General features: G+C 51.9%; 1 protein-coding gene across 2 annotated transcripts in view; it reads right to left on the bottom strand.

The window, feature by feature from the left end:
• The window catches only part of DOCK1 (dedicator of cytokinesis 1), a 570,880-nt gene that overhangs the window by 16,899 nt on the left and 533,554 nt on the right, over positions 1–20,427 (bottom strand). For both annotated transcript variants that reach the window (XM_055424405.2, XM_055424406.2), the window contains exons 44-48: positions 16,941–17,027; positions 13,974–14,150; positions 13,480–13,563; positions 7,561–7,698; positions 225–370 (exon numbers count right to left, since the gene is read on the bottom strand). In XM_055424405.2, the coding sequence (XP_055280380.1) occupies positions 225–370; positions 7,561–7,698; positions 13,480–13,563; positions 13,974–14,150; positions 16,941–17,027 (632 nt within the window). The remainder of the gene's footprint in view (positions 1–224; positions 371–7,560; positions 7,699–13,479; positions 13,564–13,973; positions 14,151–16,940; positions 17,028–20,427) is intronic.

Genomic DNA, 20,427 nt, shown 5'->3' with positions numbered 1-20,427 from the left:
CCCAAAGTGGAGCCCAAAGCGAGAGACTGTTCTCAAAAATTCATAAGACCCTATAAGTCTTAGTGGCACCATCGCTGTAAAGGTCTTGGATGATCTCCGTTTCAAAGGGAGTGTTGAGTTTCAGAAATCCTCTCAGCTGTGATGAAACAAATCCAGGACCCTGGAGAGCTCCTCGAAACCCCTCCAGCCCTCCCCTCCCCTCCCTACTGCTGAGCCAGACTCACCCATCCGAGCCAGGCCTGGAAGGGGTGCTGTCGGATGACAGGGAGGAGACAGAAGCCACGGACAGAGGCCGGGACGAGGAAGGCATGGTGAAGGATCGAACCATCGACCGGGGACGGCTGCCTCTTCTGTCGTCCAGACTTGAGGGCTGGGTTGGGGCGGAGAGGAGAAAAAGAGAGAGACTTGCTTGATGTCCATGCCAAAAGATGTCCAGCCTGGCATGGCCAGACACCTCAGACCGAGTGGTCTAAGCAGCCTGGAGTCTAGACCAAAGTTATCCACACTTTTATGAACAGTTGATGTTCCTGTCCAGAGCTGAAGGTGAAAACCATGGTTATCTGGAGACTTTTTGAAATATGATTTGATACTCTGAAAAATACCAGAAAGAATTTTCTTGTTGGTTTTCTTTTTTTTTTTAATTTAAAATGCAGTTTCCTTTACCAAGACCACAATGCCTTACCCTGCTCCAAAGTCAGTTCAATGCACTAATCAACCAGGAATTGTAATTTACAGAAAACATCTAGAATGTGACTTAAGGACTTTGCAAGATGTTTAGATGAACTGTGTATATCTCTGCATGCTGACAAACCAAGCAGATCACCAAGGTACATGGACGCACAGGGACTGAATTCTCTAGACTAAAATGAGACGCTCCTATTGCTTAATTAAAGGTGGGTTTCCTTCCCCGCCAGTGACTGGTACAGTAGGTTAGCGGATCCATGGCTGGAGTTGCCAAAGCTCCTCCTTCTCAGCAGGAAGTGGACCAGTGATGCATTCTAGAGAAAAGCGGTCTCTGGATAGAGTTTTCTACCCTCTGTTTGTCACAGAATTGTATATTAACAAAATAAGTGTCGCTGAAATACAGCACATGTCAACACCTAATTAGCTACAAAATGCTTGTGTACCTGCCCCTCAAGCCAGATGTTGGCACAGCTGGGACAGCAGCTGGTGCAGAAACTTTTTTTTTTAACCCTCAGGATATAGAAATCAAATTTTTGTAGGGCATTCCCTCTCTGTGTGGCTCAACCTCCCTCAACGCCAACCCCATATTACCAAAGCTGGCGTGCATTCAGCCCTCTCCAATAGAAGAACTGCTTGGGACCAGGGGTGGTTACAGATTATATAACACCACTAATAAGAGAGCCTATTTCTTAACTATGTTTTGCCCATGAAACACTATTTGACCCGTACATTATCTCTTCAATAGTAAAAGGCTCAAAAGACTTGTGGTTGCCAAGGGGGATGGGGGTTCGGGGGGACGGGATTGGGAGTTTGGGATTAGCAGATGCAGACGATTACATACGAAATGGATAAACTGTAAAGGACCGGGAACTGTATTCAATACCCTGTGATAAATCCTAATGGAAAAGAATATGAAAAGTATATATATATGCATAAATGAATCACTGTTCTGTCCAGCAGCATTCAACACGACACTGTAAATCAACTATACTTCAATGAAATAAGTTTGTAAAAATAGTAAAAGGTTCAAAATCGCAAAAGAACAGCTTAAAGCAGGAGCTAGTAAACATTTTCTACAAAGGGGAAAATGAGAAATACTTTAGACTGTGGGCCATAAGGTCTCTGTCGCAAGCATGAAAACAGCTATAGACAATACAGAAATAAATAAGTATGGCTGTGTTCCAATAAAACTTTATTTACAAAACAGATGTCAGGCCGTAGTTTGCTGAACAGTGGCTCAATATGCAGCTGCAATCTGCCAGTACCGAGGGTCTGGTCAGCCTTAACTTTAGCACCAATGACGGTGCCATTGCCCAACTCCAGGGAGATAGCCTTTGCCATAAAGTGGCTTTTACAAGGCAACTAAAATAAAATGGTGACTTGCAGACTAGCCTAAATTGTAAAAATGTTTCTAGAGACCCAAAATCTACAGTATCTTCTTCTTGGCCTTTAAGGTTATGTTCCGTTTCTGGTGATTATAAAATACTGGCTATATCCCTCCTGTTGTACAATGTGTTTTTGTAGCTTAGTTGTACAATGTATCCACTTCTCTGATGAAATGATCTTCAGGGCAGCCAGGATCAAGGGAGTGGGCACACAGCAGCGAGCCAGCCGTGGACCAGGAAGTGCAGATGGCCACAGGCTGCCCTCATCCAGCTCTTGGGAAGGCCCAAGCAGCTGCGAATGTCCTGCCCTCAACCACACAGGGATGGCGATGCCCCCGAGAGGCAGCCATGAGTCTTGGTCAGGATGCACGAGCATGGATCAGAAGACTGCGAAGGATGAAGCAAGGGGTATGCAGGACGGGGCTCTGGCCGGGGAGGGCCAGAAGCCACTGGTGGTCTTGTGTCAGCAGGGCACCCACTTGGAGTGGCCCTGGGCCCCCTTCCTGGGCCATTCAACTCGCAAGCCCTTCTTGACCCAGCAGAGCCTCTAGAAATCAAGCAGCCAGGACTTCTGCTTTTTCATCTGGGGCCATCAGGGCCTCCCAGTCCTTACCGGGTAGCTTCAGTGCTAGGACATTGTGAGAGAGGGCACATCTGTGTCCCTGCAGCAGGACAGGCAGAGTGGGGGGACGGGGAGACCACCAGGTGGGAACGTAGGTCCCGGCACAGACTGTGTGACCTTGCATAAAACAAGGAACTGCTCGGGCACCTAGCTTCCTCCTGAGCACACAGTCACGTCACCTTGAAAGGCTGGCGAGGACGACCTGCAATGACACAGGTGACAGGCAGGGCGGCTACACGAATGGCAGCTTCCAGTGTCCAGCTCGTGTTACAGACACGAAGCACAGACTCACCACAGCCCCTCACAGGAGCACGCCTGCCCGTCCCAGGACGCACGCAGTCACCATCCTCATCTCCAGGCTGGTCCAGCAGGCCCCACCTGCGCCCACCAGGGGTGCGAACTGCCCATGGCATCCTGGGGATGACTGGTTTCACGGGGGTATGGTGAGACGCAGGCCCGTTTTACAGTCTTCTAGAAACGTCCCTTTCCAAATGCTGCACAAATGCCAGCTGTGGACTGGAAAACCGCTGGGACAACAGGCTGGCCCCTAGGAGTGGGCGTATGTGCAGGGGTGCATTAGGAGGGAGGGGGCAGGGCCAGATGGGAGGGGGAGAGATGGGGTGCTCTAGGACATGCAGCCTCAGGGTCACTGCCCAGAGCCGGGCACCTTCACTGCCCTCCAAGCCTTATTAGCCACTCTTCTCTTGGTTGGAATATTCTGTTGAACTCCAGCATATAGAAGAGGGCAAGGGGACCTTCTCTCTGGAGGTGGGAGTTATCAGCTTACCCTCCCAATAAACACCCCACTTAGCGGCCTCCGAGGAACCCCAGGGTTCCACGGATCCCAGTAAGAAAATCGCTGGAACAAGTCTCCCTGGCAATGGTGGAGGGAGCCCTTTTGCTGTTGTTGCTTAGTCATTCAAATGTGTCCGGCTCTTTTTGACCCCATGGACTATGACAGCCCGCCAAGCTCCTCTGTCCATGGAATTTTCCAGGCAAGATGATTGGAATGGATTGTCATTTCCTCCTCCAGGGGATCTTCCCAACCCAGGGATTGAACCCGTGTCTCCTCCATCTCCCACACTGGCAGGCAGACTCTTTCCTGCTGAGCCACCTGGGAAGCCCGAGGGAGGGCTGGAGGGGGAAAGTCCTGGAGGCAGGGGTGACGGGGGAGCCACAGCACCGTCTGCACACACCATGGCAAGGACTCGAGGAGGATGAACAGCGGCTTCTGGGTGTCTTGTCTGCTGACGGGAGCCAGACCAGCCTGGGGAGCCGGAGGGGGCGGACAGCGTGGGCTCTTCTGGGCACTGGGGTGGAGGGGCCCAGAGGCAGGTGGACGGGTGGGTCTGAGCTCAGGGCCACAACCAGGTGACGCAGAAAGCGATAGAGGATGACCGTGGAGAAGGGGCAGGGCCACGGGAGGCTCCCTGTTCTCATCAGACCCGAATGAACCAGAGAAGGAAGGACTGTAGGACAAACTTGGAACTCTTTCAGGAGCCTGTGGACAGATGCCTCCTGTACGGCCAAGGGCCAGCGAAGGCACGGGGCAGGTGCTGAATGTGACTGAGGCTCGTGGCTCCACTCTGGGGGCCCCAGGCTCTGCACGTCTCCCTCCCCAAGCAGCAGGAGGAGCTGGGGTTCCTGTGCTTTCCTTTGGGAAGTGGCGGCTCCTCAGAGCCCAGGGCTGGCAGGATGAGGCCAAAGCTGAGTGGGCCGGACAGGAGTCTGATGGAGCCGCTCATGGATTAGGAGTCAGAGGGTGTCCAAATCTTCCCTTTTCTACGGCTCAGGCTGGCTCAGAAAAATTGACAAAATGGTTTATGTCCTTTCTATGGGGTTTTTATTTTTAAATCCATCTTTTTTTTTAAACCGGATGATAGTATATTGCTTTTTAAAGTATTCTGAGATGCTTGAAAGTTCTCAAAGTAGATAAGAAGGGAAAGCCTCATTCCAGACTGCATTTTATCACCACATTTTTCAGAGAATGACAGGGTATCAGGCTTCCTGTCTGCTCAAGGGAGGCTGGCTGCAGAATCTGCCTTTGGGGGTCCCAGGATGAAGGGGGGACTCAGGAAGGCAGCTCCCACGGGTGGGAAATGTACCCTTTCTTAATTCTGTTCTTGAAAGCATTCCCAACATGCTCTGGCTGCCCCTACGAAGGGGTCGGACATTGGTGGAGAAGATGCCATCTCAGGGTGCGGTGCAAATGGCTTATCACCAGCTAAGAATGGCAGACTGCCGCCCACATGACAGCCCCGCCTTCCTGCCCACCCCCCACCCCGCCCCCATGCTCAAGAGCAAGCCTCTACCAAAATAATGAATCACAGCAGAAGACCGGGATATGAAGGATGTTCTGATGAGCCAGACAGATTTCTGTCATTTTGAAATATACAGGAAATGATTGATCAGAGAGGAAGTGTTTCACTTAGAAAGAGAACACGGAGCTTGCACAAGTGTTTATTTCTTAGAAAGAATTAAAAGTGGCGTCAGACTTTGAAAGAGGTGCACCGTGATGCCCTCTGAGACTCTTCCGGCCACTTGACACTGATCGTAATGAGTTGCAAGCTCCAAAGTGACCAAGCTCAGCTCGAGGACTCCGACTTGCATGAAGGGTCCTCCGGGGCAGCCGGGCAGGAGAGCACCCTGATTCCTAAACCTGCTGGGCAGACAGTCTCGGATTCCCGCCTGCTGCATCTTCAGACCACAGCCTGGCAGCTGAGTTACTCTTGGCTCATGCTCTGCTCTGGCCAAGGCCACAGACACGTCATCTGATGAGCACTAGGTCCCGGGCTTGGAGGCACTGGGGCCCAGGCACAGCCGACAGGGCTTGGAGCTGTGGTTGGGGAGCGCAGGGTGTAATCGTAGCCAAGTCAACCCATCTCGGGAGGAGTCCTGCTCCTGACTTGTCTCCAACCACAAGAGCAGGAGAAGAAGAGCTTTGCCACTTACGAGCGTGAGGCCTCAGGCTAGGGGCCCTTCTCAGGTTCTGCTGCCTCTAAAAGAGGTGGGTTCCCCTACCTCGAAATGTCCGCAGCGCCTTCCTCAGGCTGCACTTCCTACTTGCAAAACGAAAAACTCAGAAAGGTCCCAGGCTCACAGCAAGCACTAAATTAGTGTTTGCTAAATGAGACGGATGTGTGGAAAAAGAAGTCAGTTCAACACAGAGCAGCAGAGAACTTTCGAGAATGGCAGACAGATGGAGCTGGGCTAAAAATGAAGCCAGAATGGCGTGCCTGGTTGGACACACGGTTCTTTAGCGGTTAGAGGGCCCTGGGTCCCGAGCAGTGGAGTAACTGCTGCAGCCTGCCTTGCTTTGCAGGATAACCTGTTAGACCTGCTCGCAGACACCCTGTTCATGCCAGCGGGGAGGGATTTCAGGAGACCAGAAGAGGTCTCACTGCCTCTTTTTGCCACACTGATGCTCACCTCTGAACAGTGGAGAAAGGGGACTGCCTGTTCAGGCAGACATCCCCTGAGCCCACAGTCAAGGCTAGGACGCACCAAGATTCCCAGAGACCCTGAGTAAGGAAGGAAGTGATGCTGGGAACTGCACACCGCGGGAGCACTCTGAGGTGTGATGCCCGGCCCTGCCCCCAGAGTGACTAACACCCGGCTCACGAAGACTGTCTCAAGCCCGCCACAGGCCTCAAACCGTCAGGTGCTTTGCATCAGTAAGGGTGGAAACTCTGCTCAGGGTTCTGTGGCAGCCTGGATGGGAGCGGAGTTTGGGGCAGAATGGACGCATGTGTGTGTCTGTCTGCTGTGGGCCTGAAACCGGGCTTCCCCGGCGGCTCAGCTGGTAAAGAACCCGCCCGCCGACGCAGGAGACGGGAGAGACGAGGGTTCGATCCCTGGGTTGGGAAGATCCCCTGGAGAAGGGAATGACAACCGGCTCTAGTATTCTCACCTGGAAAATTCCATGGACAGAGGAGCCTGGAGGGCTACAGTCCATGGGGTCGCAAAGAGTCAGACACTTGAACTATCACACTGTTAATCAGCCATTCTCCAACATAAAAAAAAAAACAAAAAACAAAAAACCAAAAAAGATGCATACAATATATAAAAAAATTACCAGCCACTTTTTATGATGCTCTTGATGTCAGCCTTGGCTCAGAAACCTTATACAAACCCTTAGTAAAAGCCCAGGTCTGCCCTTCACCCCAGAACAGAGTCTCCCAGCAGTCCAGGCTCTGTGAGGCTGGGTATCTTTCCGAGTCTGCCCAAGCACTGTCTTCTGCCCAAGGCATGGCTGTGTCTGCAGCAGCCCCTGGCTTGCCATTCAGATTCCTGCCGCCAGCCTTTGCTGAGTGAGTCCTCTCTCCGGGCAGCGTCCCACTCACCTCCTGCAGCTTATCCTTGACCTAGATCAACGGCCACTTCCTCCAGCAGGTAACAGTTTCAGACCTCAGTGAACTGCTCCTCCCCTCAACGCCTCTGACCTTGGCCTGGGTAAGGCTCCCTCTCAGCTCTGGGACATCATGAGTGCTGTTACCCTGCGTGTGCTTTAACCCTTTGCCTGTGCTGTGTGACTGGAAGTAGGGTTTCCATGAACCAGCCTGAGTCCTGTGGGTCTATATGAGATTTTCCTGTTGCTCCCTGACTCTAAGGGGAGACTGTGTTCACAGCCGTGGGCAGGGTACTTGGTGATCAAGTACATTAACTCAAGCTTGCTCACCCAGACATTTCCAGTTCCTGAAAGGAGGTGACTTGATTCGCTGGCAGAGGATCTGAGGAAGGGGCAGACTTTCCTCGCCCCACTTCCTAAGCGGGCACCACGGGCAGGACTCGGGTGCTCTGCCCTGTGGGCCTGTCATGGTCAGACGGTGTGATGAAGAGGCGTCAGGCTCTGCCACGCCAGCCACTCACCATGGTCCGGGCGCCATACTGCTTCTCCACTTTCTCCTTTAACTGTCTGAAACAGGCCTCCATTCGCTCATGAAACGGCCTCAGTGCTTCTGTGACTTTGTCTCCATGAATCCTGATCCCTTCGGCCAAAAACGGAATCTGAAAAACATACCGGTTGACATTCCTTATCTCCTGCTTAATGGTCTCGAAAGAGCAACGTACACCTGGCAGAAAGTGGCAAGCCATGTGCAAAATGCATCTGTTTTGGTTTTCCAATCAAACCAGTTGACTAAATTCATCAGCCAGGCATGCTACTCTCCCAAACCAAAATGTGTAAATGAAAAGCATTTGTGTCTTAAATCGGACACGTCTAATGCGGTGCATGGTTGTGTTGTTGCTTTGCCTTGACTTGCATTTGACCATCAACCCCAGAAGAGACAGGTCTGTGCTTTCCCCTTGAATTTGAGAACAACTGCATTTTGGATTTGTTTAGCTGTAACTTGATGTACTCACAAAGGGCCATGTCACAGTGCCAAGATTCCTTCACTAAGAATATTGCCTCTATAACCCACTCCAGTATTCTTGCCTGGAGAATCCCGATGGACAGAGGAGCCTGGCAGGTTACAGTCCATGGGGTTGCAAAGAATTGGACACGACTGCAGTAACTTAGCATACATGCACAGCTATAACTTGACCTACTTGCAAAGGGTCATGTCACAGGGCAAAGATTCTTTTGCTAAGCATATTGCCTCTACAGGCAACTGAGAACTGTATTCCAAAATGTAAAAACTGAATTATATGTGATCTATAGTCCTGAAGAGTATTCTTATTTGGAAGGGAAAATCAAATTTATTCTTCCTTAAAACTAAAAATAATCACCTCTCTGCCAACACTGCTGTCACAAATATCCACGCCAACGCTTCACATCGGATCATGGAGATGTAGCTGACCTTTAAATGCGTCGTAGAGACATTTTTATTCCCCAGCCCCAGAGACCCTCCAGAGTCCCTGCCGTTGGGGGTGGGTGTCAGGAAGGCTCCTTTCTTCCCCCAGCTTCTGCGTCCCCCGAGGCTCTGACTGGGAGGTACATGCTCTCCAGTGCAATCAAGCTAAGAGGCTTTCTCTTAATAATTTATAATTAAATCAAAATACTGATTAAAAACAGATTTTCTTAATATGACAGAACACCAATGTAGATGAGCAGATTTATTAGTAAGAAGGATAATAAGTCCACAATTGAATTTCATGTGAACAAATTCAAGAAATCTTATCAGGATGAATCAATGCACAAAATGTATTTGGCTGCCATTTATAGCAAGCAGCTGGAGCCTCTTGTGGTGCTTGGGGAGAGGACGGGATAAGTGAGCCCCTCCCCGCCTGGTTGACACCCCTCAGCCTCCTCTCAGGCTGCGCTGGCACAAAGCGTGTTCGGCTGATAGCTGGGTCTACACCCAAGGTAAACTCCAGGCATCCCTTTCCGGCCAATATCACCAGAAGGACAGTGTACAGCTAAGACTGCAAACGAGCTGGGACCTTTTACTTTCCCATGCATATTACTCTCGCAGACGGCAGCCTCCAGGGTCTAGCTGCAGTTTGCTCAGGTTCAGCAGGAGAAGACGCTCACAGAAATCTCTTTGATTCCTGGGGGTCGGCAATGGCAGGCTGGGGACAAGCTGCGGTGGGACAGGGAACGTGTCCAGTCTATCCTGGAATGAAGGCAAGGATAGGGGTGCGGTCCCAAGGTGACAGCCCAGCCACTCTAGACTCTGAACGCATTTTGCTGCAGAATGGACATTTTTCAAACGTGCAAAATGAAGTTTAGTCTTTTCTGTAATTTTTTTGTTGTTGGTTGGACAAATGCTGGTAAATGGACAAATCGTCCAGATGCTTGACATCAAAGAAGCTACTTCCTGGACTAAAGTGAAGACCTTTTGGTTCAGGTCTTGGGACTGAATGAAGGGCGATTTGGCAGGTGAAACTGATCCTTTCAACTGGACCCTGACATCGGTCAGCTATACCTTTCTACAAGAAGGATGCAATCGGGCCCTTGTTCTATGTCCGCTTGGGGCTGAACTGAAGCTATGAATAAAAAGATGCTCTGTGCAAACACTCCAACATATGAGGGGCTTGGCACACGGAAGGCAGCCATGGACTGAGGCCTGGAATGGTCTTTGGATTCCAGCAGGCTGAGCATCAAAATCTCTCAGGCAGCTTCCTGAACCCATAGTCCTGATTTGGTCTAGAGCGGGTCCCAGGATTCAGAGCATCTAAAGAGTTGCCCAGAGCCCAGAGCGGGAGGAGGATGTCCCCAAAGCCACACGTGTCTTCAGGTGCGTGCTCAGTCATGTCCGAATCTGTGCGACCCCATAGACTAGCCCGCCAGGCTCCTTGGTCCAAAGCATTTCCCAGGCAAGGCTACTGGAGTGGGTGGCCATCTCCTTCTCCAGGGGATCTTCCCCACCCAGGGATGGAACCTGTGTCTTTTGTGTTGGCTGGCAGATTCTTTACCACTCAGCCACCTGGGAAGCCCAGCAAAGTCACATGTTGAGTTGTTCAAAGTGAGCATGCGGCCAGCTCTCAAAACAGCAGTGCTATATGTGAAATCTGCTCCTGTGTGTCTCCTACCCGGGTACATGGCCTGCTGGTGGCACAAAGCATTTCGAAGCAGCATGAAGTGCTCCAGGAGCACCACCCACGGTGACCTCAGTCAGGCCTGCCATCAGCTGGGGATGGCGAGGGGGTCTAGACTGTCATTTCTGTGCATTTCAGAAGACAGATATGTGGGCACCTCAGCGGGCTCGTCTGAGCCTACACGGATTCATCCTCAGACCCACAGCAGGGAGGCTCCGCGAGACAGCTGTGTCTGCGGAAAGCGGGAGCTGCGCCTTTGAGGAAGGGGCTGGCGCTTGTGGCTGCAAACCTGCAAGACCACCACGCATGCAACCAACCCCTGATGGACCCCAACTCCCACCCGCAAGGGGCTCAACACCCCCTGCTTCAGCAGAGCCGGGAGCTGCCTGGAACTTAGTAACCAGCCTTCGCAAATGATTTTATGCACCGAGATGTGCTGATTGTACATAAGGGATGGAAACTCTGCCCAGGAATCCTTGGGATTCCCAGGAGGAAAACCTCGCTTTGCCCTGATGGAGCTTCAGGGAAGAAAAACAAATCAAACAAATTAACAAACAAAATCAAAATAAAGCATCCCAGTAACCCCAAACTTCTCTCTGTTGCTGACCATATGACTCAATTACTGATATTAAAATATGGATTTTCAAAACATCAGCAAATGAAAGCAAGATCACAGGTAATGTTTTGAATATGTATTTTTCATCACTCTTTGATTTAATGAAGTGGCTAGAAAACAGATTTTTTTTTTTCAACTTTCCTGTGAACTGCTTTAAAATTCATCCTTTAATATAGTTATTAGGGCTGATGACATAGTGCTGACATAAAGTTCTCTCTGGGGAACAAATTACTTTCCTCTGTAGGGCCTGAAACTCTTAAAATCCAATTTGCTGTAAAAGCTTACAGAAAAAAAAAATCAATATAACTTTTTGCAGACCAAACTAGTTTTTGTGTAGCAATGGTTTTACAGCCTTCGGTAGAGTTTTGAATTTTGTACCTTTTGGTTCCCACCGCATCTAAAATGGGATCATTCAGACCTGTAAATCTTCTCCCTCTTTTTCTTAGTTAGAGACGGAGACTGCCTACACGAAGCTTATATCCTGTCCAAAGAAACCATCGTGTAAAAAGTTCCCTTAAATTCAGCTCCCAAGGTGTCTTACCAGAGAAGAATTCCAAGGCCAAACTGGTATCAAATGCCTAAGTCACACCCATTAGGATGGTTGTTATAAAACTAACAAAACGAAAACCAGAAAATAAATCCTGATGAGGATGGGGGGAAATTGGAACCATGGTGCCTGGCTGGTGGTGGGAATAGAAAAGAGTGCAGCTGCTGCGGAAAACAATATGGTGCTTCCTGGAAAAATAAAAAACAGACTTGTCACATGATCCCACAACCCCACTTCCGGGTACACACCCAAAGGAAGTGAAAGCAGGAAACACAGCAGCTTTTTGTAAACCTGTGTTCGTAAAAGCACTGTTCACAACAGCAAAAGATGGAAGCAACCCAAGCGCACATCAGTGAATGAACAAGTAAGGAGCATGTGCTCTGTACAGACAGTGGAATATTATTCAGCCTTAAAAAGGAACGAGATTCTGACACAGTACAACATGGATGGACCTGGAAGACCTATGCCAAGTGGAACAAGCCAGTCACAAAAGGACAAACAATATTTGATTCTACTTATATGAAGTCCCTAATCAAAAGAAGAGTTGAGAATTTGATCCCTGGTTGGGACGATCCCCTGGAGGAGGCAATGGCTACCCACTCCAGTATTCTTGCCTGAAGAATCCCATGGACAGAGGAGCCTGACGGGCTGCAGTCCACGGTCGCAAAGGGTCAAACACAACTGGAGTGACTTAGCAGGCACACACAGAATAATCAAACGCATAGAGACGGAAAGCAGGGTGGTGGTTTCTAGGGGTGGGGAGCATGGGGAATTATTGTTTATTGGGTGCTGAGTAGTTCTGCAGGACGAGAAAGTTCTGGAGATGATGGTGGTAATGGTTGCACAACAGTGTGAATGGACTTGACGGCGCTGAACTGTGTGCTTAGAAATGACTAAGGTGGTGAGTTGTATGTTACATGCATTTTATCACAACAATACACATACATACATTATATAGATATAAAATAAGTACTTGTAACTTGGCGTGAAACCAAAACCCAGGCCCTCTCTGCCTAACAGGTCCCGTAACCCACACGCTGATGGTGGACAAGCCAGGACAGGAAGGCTCCAGGGAGGCCAGGAGCTGGGGCCCACAGAGCACTCATCAGGAGGGAGCGCCGGGACTCCCAGGCTGGGGAGGGGTGCCGCCCAGGCACAGGGTGACCCTGATCTCTGCCTCCCCCAGCTCTCTGCCCCTCAGCCTGGCATGCGAGTCACAGATCAGCAGCGCCTCCTTGCCTCCCACGGGAGAAAAGGAAGCCTAAAGAAGCCAGCTCATGCTGGCCAAGATTGAAGGTGGGAGGAGAAGGGGATGACAGAGGGTGAGATGGTTGGATAGCATCACCAACTCGATTGACGTGAGTTTGAGTAAGCTACGGGAGTTGGTGATGGACAGGGAGGCCTGGCGTGCTGCAGTCCATGGGGTTGCAAAGGGTCGGGCAGGACTGAGCCACTGAACTGAACTGAACTGAAAGGAGTTAACTGCCCAAAAAGTCCAGAGCAGGTGGGCAGAGCTCCCACAGGAGCTGGGTCTGGACATTCCCACTACCCCAGGCGCACAGACTCCAGAAGCCCAGACACAGGAGCCAGGAACGTCCCACAGAGCCCAGGACACCCTGCAGAGACTCCCAGCCTTTCCAGACCACATCCCTTGAAGGAAGTACTGAGAGCCCTCAGGAGCACAAGCAGAAAAGCCCAAGAATATGCAGAATTACATCTGGGATGCTCCCCCCAACCCTGACTACCAGCAGAGGGGACAGGAGTGTGGGCACTTGGCAGTTCCCCACACTCAGCTGCCATAGCACCCACTTGAGACAGGCTGGGGCCATGACCTCTGGGAGTCATCACTGACCTCGGCCCCAACATTCTGCTCTGTTGCTACCAAAGATTTTCCAATGGGCAATACACTGACCGAGGGGAGCAAACAGACCCGGCTCATTTGCAAAAGCGAACGTTCTAGGTGTTCATATTCATGACAATGGCCAGGAGTCCAGTTAATCGCAGCAGCAGTGGGTGGGTTCATCTGGTACAAACATGGTCATGTGTGCTCTGTGCAGCTCGCAGGTGTGCTAAGGAGGCCCAAAGGGATCTGGTCCCAGGCTCAGCTTTCCCCACCCCGACCCTACAGCTGCCACGAGACGTTTACCTGCCAAGCAATCAGGTCCTTGAGCTTCTCGATCTTTTCGTGGGCCTCGGGGTGCTCCTGCAGGTACCGCTCAGTGAAGAAGGCCTGGTGGGGACAGAGAGAGTGGCTGAGCCCACCAACGCCCTGGCCACTGGCAGTTTGGCACATCTGGAGCTCCCCAGGCCCGGGAGAGAGCCGTGTGGAACACAGGACCACAGCCCTGTCGTCACCAGGCTCACGGCCTCCAGGGTGGGGCCCTCTATACCAAAACATCCGGGAAGGTCAATACAGCTGAAGGACTCTGTTCACTCACTGCGGAGGCCCTGTTCACTCCACAGAGCTCAGCGAGGCCGCTGCTGACAGCGAGCAGAGGCTGCGCTGGGGGAGTGGGTCTGGTTTGGCCACCACTGAGCTCACTCAGCAGCCCACCGAGGTCTCCGGGCTTGGAGGCGGGGTTTGGAGCTAGCCTGTCCCCGGGGGCGGGGCTGCAGCGAGGAAGTGGGCATGTCACGTGCCTTCTCGTAATTGGCAAAGCCTCCCATGACGGCGGGGTCCACGATGCCGTTCAGCAGCATGGAGAGCGGGTTGATGGGGAGGCTGGGGTCGTCCAGGTGCTGCTGCACCATGCTGTTGATCTTGTCGTTGGTCAGCTGCATGGTCTCGATGGCGTTCTCCAGGGGGCTGATCTCCACCTGCGGAAGCGGGAGGATGGGGATGACTCAGTCTGGCGGCCACGCCCCACCCCACCCCGCCCTGCTCTGCGGGGGCCTTTGCCCATGCCCCCCGGCTCCTCGCCAGAGGACAGGCATCCCGACTGTGGCCCGGTACACGCGTGTACCTTCCTACTCCCTGTGCACATTTCCTTCCAGTGGATCTTCGGGGCAAGGTCTCTCATCACCCAACAAGAGGAGCCGGGCATGTGAGCGTCTTGACACGTTTCCACTGACCCAGTCCCCACGTGCAGAGTCCAAAGGCACAATGCAAGGCCACCTTGACCCGGGGCGCGTGTGTGCACATGCTCATCTGTATACACGTGTGTGCATGTATGGTCATCCCAGGAAAACACAGCCCTGAGTGGTGCTTGAATACAGCTGCTTCACAGATGAGGGCTTTTAGCCATGGTCTTGTTTGCTGCTTGTTTTAAGGAGTCTGTTCTGTCCCTGAGGCAGGTCTGGGCGCTCTGCAAGCCCCCCTGGACCTGCTTGGTCAGAGATGTGGGAGGGGTAGAGAGGTCCCGCCACGGTCTCCCCCTGCGATCACATGCCCTAGAGGGAACAAAGAGCTCCCCCGGCCCCAAGGGCACTGCTTCAGTTGGACCTCACAGGCCTCCCTTGCAAACCTGACGCCAGTCAGCAGGACCTTCAGGGCGGGAGGCAGGGCGGTCCACCTTGGGCCCACCTCTGCCCACGTCCTTCTTTCTCTGGGGGCCCCATGGGGCTCCATGAGGCCCAGCCTCACGCTCCTCTCTGGCTCAGCCCTAACTGCCAGGAAAATGCGACTGGGTTTAAAACAGTAACACCTTCACGCCCGTCTCCCTCCAACGGACCCGAGGCTGGGCCCCCGATCCACGTCCAGGTGTGACCTCAATGCAAGATAACCTGGTCCGTGCCCTCCCCAAGGCCAGTGCGCTGTGCCAGGGACCCGAGGGTGTCTTTAGCAAAGGTAAACTCAGCAGCCTGTTTTCTTCTTGCTCCAGGCCCTGGGGGCCGTCTGAGAGGCAGAGCGAGAGATGGAGGTGCAGAGACGCTCAGAGAACACATAGTTCTGCTCACGGCCAGCTCCCAGAACAACACCATCAGCTGCTGGACAGGAAGCCCCTGCTTGTCAAGGAGCCTGCCCGTGACCTGATGGAGGGGCAGTAACATTCAGAGAGGAGGCCAATCCTATGCTGGCCGGTGAGGGTGCCCTGGTCCCACGCGCACCCCAGACAACACGGATCCCGGGACTGGTGTCATAGCCCAACACCTGGCCCGGCTGCACCCTGGAACACACCCTCCCATGCACATAACACAGCCACATGCACTCCCCAGGGCAGAATTCCCTCCTGACTGCTGCTGACTCCCTGTCACAGACCCCGCTGGCCTCAATAAAGAACGGTGTCCTAGATTCATCAAACCCAGAGGGCCAGCTGCTGCCCACACTGTATCCCATGCTGCTCGGTCCTGGGAGGCAGACACTCGGCAAGAGGGGCCCGTGGTATTGACAGCGGGATTCTTTCAGTCATGCCACCTGGGGATTATTCAGCTTCCAGCCCTCTTAGTTCACTAAAAAAAAGGGCCAACACAGCCCACAGCAGAACCACATCCTAAAAATCAGGGATTGCCCCTCTCCACCTCGAGCTGTTAAGCGCCTTCCTCGCACACCCTGGCTGGCTCGTGGAATCCCCGATTACAAACGGCTTACGGGCAGAGGCTCATTAGGAAGATAGGATTGTGCCTGTTTATGGAAGGGCCTCCTGGTCCGTCTCCCACGCACGCACATCACCAGCTCCAAACGGTGCCAGAGAAGGCTTGCATTTCTGCCACCTGCCACGCATCTCCAGAGCCTTCCCCAGCTCAGGGCCCGCCAGGCGGCTATGGGGGCACAGAGCCGTCGGGGCAGGCTTCAGAGCAGGAGGAGAGGGCGCTGGGGTTCGGGGAAGGGGAAGTGGCTGACCAAAGGCACACTCAGCCAGAGACCCAGAGCTCAGCTGGCGAGGACGAAGGTCAAAGAGTGGAAACAAGGCTGGGAAGAGAGGGTGCAGCCATAACGTCGTAGGATGAATCAGGAGCATCCAAGGGCCTCATGGTAAACTGAACGGTGAGAACCACCGCTCTGGGTAAGATCCTGCCAGGTAAATACCCAAGGCATTGAGACACAGGGCAAAGCGTACATGTTCTAATCGGATCTTTTTATATTGACCGCTGTTAGCACACTGCTGCTGCCCTACAGTCAACAAGAGTCTGTGGCCCAACTCTGGCTCCTGTCATTAAAACTGTCCAATAGTAAGGCTGAGCTGATGAGATGCGAGTCATCCTTTCTTTAAAAAGTGTGGGCGGTGGGCGGGTGTGTGTATATTCTCAAGCTATTTTTATTTGAAATGAGCAAGTACTATTAATCAAGTTGTTTGTCATGTAAATGACAATAAAACCATCAGGAAGAAAGATCTTAAAAAGGGTATGTGAATTGGAATTTGTCTTAAACTTCTCATTTTGTGAGCAGAAAGAACTGTCAAAACAGCACAGGGAGGGGCTGTGTTTAAATATTTTGTAAGAAGAGATGAAACCTTAATTCTTTGGTTTTCTTCTACATTAGAGCTGGCTGTGATTACAGCATGTCCACTGTGGTATTTGTGGGCAGGGAGAGAGATTCTGGGTTGTTAAGCCTGATGTGGGGTCTGCAGGGTGTGTGCTGGCCACGGTGACCAGGTGAACGCCCAGGAAGAGGCTGGGTCAGACCATAGCAGAGGGGTGACGGGCAGTCCTTCTGCAGGGTGTGCTTACCATGAAAACAGACTTGACCTCAAACCACCTCAGAATGCCAGGCAGTTTATACGCGGTGGTATATATGGTCCTCTCGATCCACATGTTCTGCAGAGAGAACACAGACCCAAGGCCGTTAGAAGAAGGATGCTGCAAGAGGCTGACAGCTTTTGCCCTCAGGGGGATCTGCGAGGCTCTGGAAGACAAGATCACCAGCCACCCAGGGAACACCTCATGCTCTGCTGAAGCCAGACCATCACACACGACACATGGTCCCCTATTCCCTGGCCAATGGCGTCCACTTCCCTGGTATTTGGAAAAGAAAAATACAACAGAAGAGTCAGGGAGAATTATCTGCATCCAAACAGGGGAGGTTCCCTCTGAGTGAGCAGATTTGTGGAAAGGCTCTGATGAGTTTAACGTTAGCCTTACTTAGTGTTCAAAAGAAACTGAGGATGCAAATCTATTGAGGAAGATTGGGCTTCGTAAAGGTGACCTTTCACATTCTAATAAAATCAGTCAGCATTTTAATGATTTTTTTTTTTGTATAACATATATTTACATCAGAAAATAAAGATATGGAAATAGAAGGCAGAAAAATCACCCAGTACCCAGAGATGATGGAGAAGGAAATGGTAACCCACTCCAGTATTCCTGCCTGGTAAATCCCAGGCAGAGAGGCCTGGCGGGTACAGTCCATGGGGTTGCAACAGTTGGACATGACTTAGCGACCAAACAACCACCACCAACCACCCAGATACAACAACCTACACATTTACTATCTATTGTTTAAGGGTACTGACTAAGCATTCATAAATGTGCATATGTGTATTTTCAGTGAAAATACCATTTAATAATCTGTATTCTTCCTAAAGAAGTTTCCTAGGTGACACAGTGGTAAAGACTCCCTGCCAATGCAGGAGACGCAGGTTTGATGCCTGGGTCAGAAAGATCCCCTAGAGTAGGACATGACAGCCCATTCCAGCATTCTTGCCAGGAAAATCCCATGGACAGAGGAGCCTGGAGGGTTACAGTCCATGAAATCACAAAGAGTTGGCTACAATGGAGCACACACACACACACAAACTTGCACACACTTCCTGAAATGGTGCATCTCAGATTGAGGGAAGTTGTATATGAGTTGATGTGCTTAATTCCACCTCTGCCCGTGGATGCCCTGAACTCCATGAACAGTAAACAGTGACCCTTCCATCCCGCCCCCTGCTGCAGGATGTCGAGCTGGTGGTGGCCTTTGCCGTCAAAACCTCCCCATAACAGAGAATCACTGAGTCTGTCCATGGTGGTCCAGATACACTGAGATGGTATAATGGAATGGCAGCATGTCCAGAAAACTGGGCTGGAACTTGGAAAGCATTCTCCCCAAACCTCAGACTGCAGAGGAAGGGAAGGGGTAGGCCCTGGCGGGGGGCCCAGGGACACAGGCTCCTGTTGCCCCAGGGGCTGGCGGTCAGGCGCCCATCTGGAGACAGCAGTCGGCACATTCGGAGCTGCCTGCAGCCACAGCTCAGTATTCTCCTCCCCAACGCCTGAAGTCAGCACCCTCCTAGGAGCCTTCAGGCTCCACAGTGACTCCTCTCAGCCTTCCTCCTCCTCTTCTCTGGCCCTGAGTTCCAGAACATCACCCCCTGGCCAGGTTTGGAGGTGCTGAGCTGCTCTGAGCTCCCTGGATGGCCTGGCAGGGCGTAGACTCCCCGCCTCGGGTCCCAGCCTGGCTTCCCGTGGCCACCAAACCCCCATGCTTATCTGGAAGCCGGGAGCTTTGTCAGGCCCATGAAGGACTAAACCCCGTGGCTTCTGAAAGCCTCATCTGCGTGTGAGAGGACCTAATGGGGCCATTACGGGATTTCAGGGCCATTTAGAAAAAGCCCGGCTCTGAGGCGTAGTGCAGCTCCAGCGTCAGGAGCCGTGGTTATTCTTAGCTCTGTCCCAACGGCTGCACGCTCGTCGGCAATTTGCCTGACCTCCTTGTGTCTCTTCCTTCACGGTATGAAAAACCTACATGGCTGTGAGATGTGAGAGGCGTGAGGGAAATTCAAGGAGGGCCCGTACATTCTGCCTGGAGGATGCTACATCATGGACGGAGTTACTGCTGAGACGATCAGAGCAGAGATTTCTGTGAAGCCCAGCCCTGGCCTGGGGGAATGGGAGCAGACCTGTCCCTCTCCCCCATCACAGATGATACCACAGCGAAACCCGTCACCAAACAGGATCAGGAAGCCACAGCAACCAAGAAAGAGCGGACTGACTGGGTTTGAAACAACCAGTGTTGACACGGGGGGCTGCCTTAGAATTTCCCAACCCCGAGCTCCTGGTTGACACACAGAGGAAGCTAGGCTAGGGCCTTTCAGGAGCTGTGGCTGGAGGCCCACAGGTGTGGCCCCGAGGATGGAAAGATCACAGGAAACAGGGAACGTGGTGGAAGCTTTCCTGACTGCGCTCTGAGCTGCCCTTTGAGTCAGCAGGCACTAGTTCAGCTTTGCCCCCCTGCACCCCAGATACCTGCAGGCAAGGTGCCTGCCAGGGATCCACAAAGCTAAGGCTCCCTTGAAATGTGGGTCAATCTAGGGGTTTCCAGAGGAAGTTTTTCAGGCAGGAGGAGAGAAATAATAACATTTAAAACAAGCAAACAATGTTTGATTTCATGCCTTTTCAAATGGAATCCATGAAACTGGTTGTGCATATATTTTATTTGTGTTTATTTATTTTTGGTTTGTTTGTTTTTAAGGCTGCACTGGGCAGCAGGCAGGATCTTAGTTCCCTGATCAGGGATGGAACCCCGTGTCTCCTGCATTGGGGGTCCAGAGTTTTAACCCCTGGACTTCCAGGGCAGTCCCTGTGCCTATATATCTTTTTTAAAAGGCTGCAGGAACCTGTGTTAATATTTCCAGGTCTCTAATGCAGTGTTTTTAACAAGGCACAGATGTTTAGCAACGTGTGGAAACATTTGTGACTGACTGTTACACCTGGGAGATTGTACCTGGCATCCTGTGGGAGGAATGCTGAGGATGCTGTTAAACATCCCTCAAGGCTCAGGACAGCCCGCCCCATGAGAACGACCCAGGCCTTTGCTCAGCTGCCTGGGGGCACCTTGCTCTGGCATGTGGTGCTGGAGTGAAGTTCAGGCTGGGCACTGCAGAGTGAGCACAACCCTCCTTGAGGCTGCATGCACGAAGAGCAGAAAGCCATGTTAGCACTGCGCCTCAGTGAACTTCTTTATAGCAGAGACAGCAAAACCTGCTCCAGGACTTAGAGTCCAAAGGGAGGCTCAGGTACACGCTGGAGGGAGGCGAGTGTGCTCTGAGCACAGGAGGACTCTCAAAGCACCAGTCACCTTCTTACAGCATCACAGGGACCTTGGTGACAGCGTCTGTGTAATGGTCATAATTGCACTGAATTTGGAGGGGTCGTATGTCAGGATCTCTGTGCATACCACACACAGGCATCAAACCCTGCACTGTGGGATCTCTGAGGACACACTTTTTTTTTG

The sequence above is a fragment of the Moschus berezovskii genome, chromosome 12 (genome assembly GCF_049115385.1).
Source record: "Moschus berezovskii isolate FMDL1 chromosome 12, NW_MosBer_1.0, whole genome shotgun sequence".
NCBI lineage: Eukaryota > Metazoa > Chordata > Mammalia > Artiodactyla > Moschidae > Moschus > Moschus berezovskii.
Note: the sequence above shows the minus strand (reverse complement) of the source record. Positions and strands in the feature narration are given on the sequence as shown.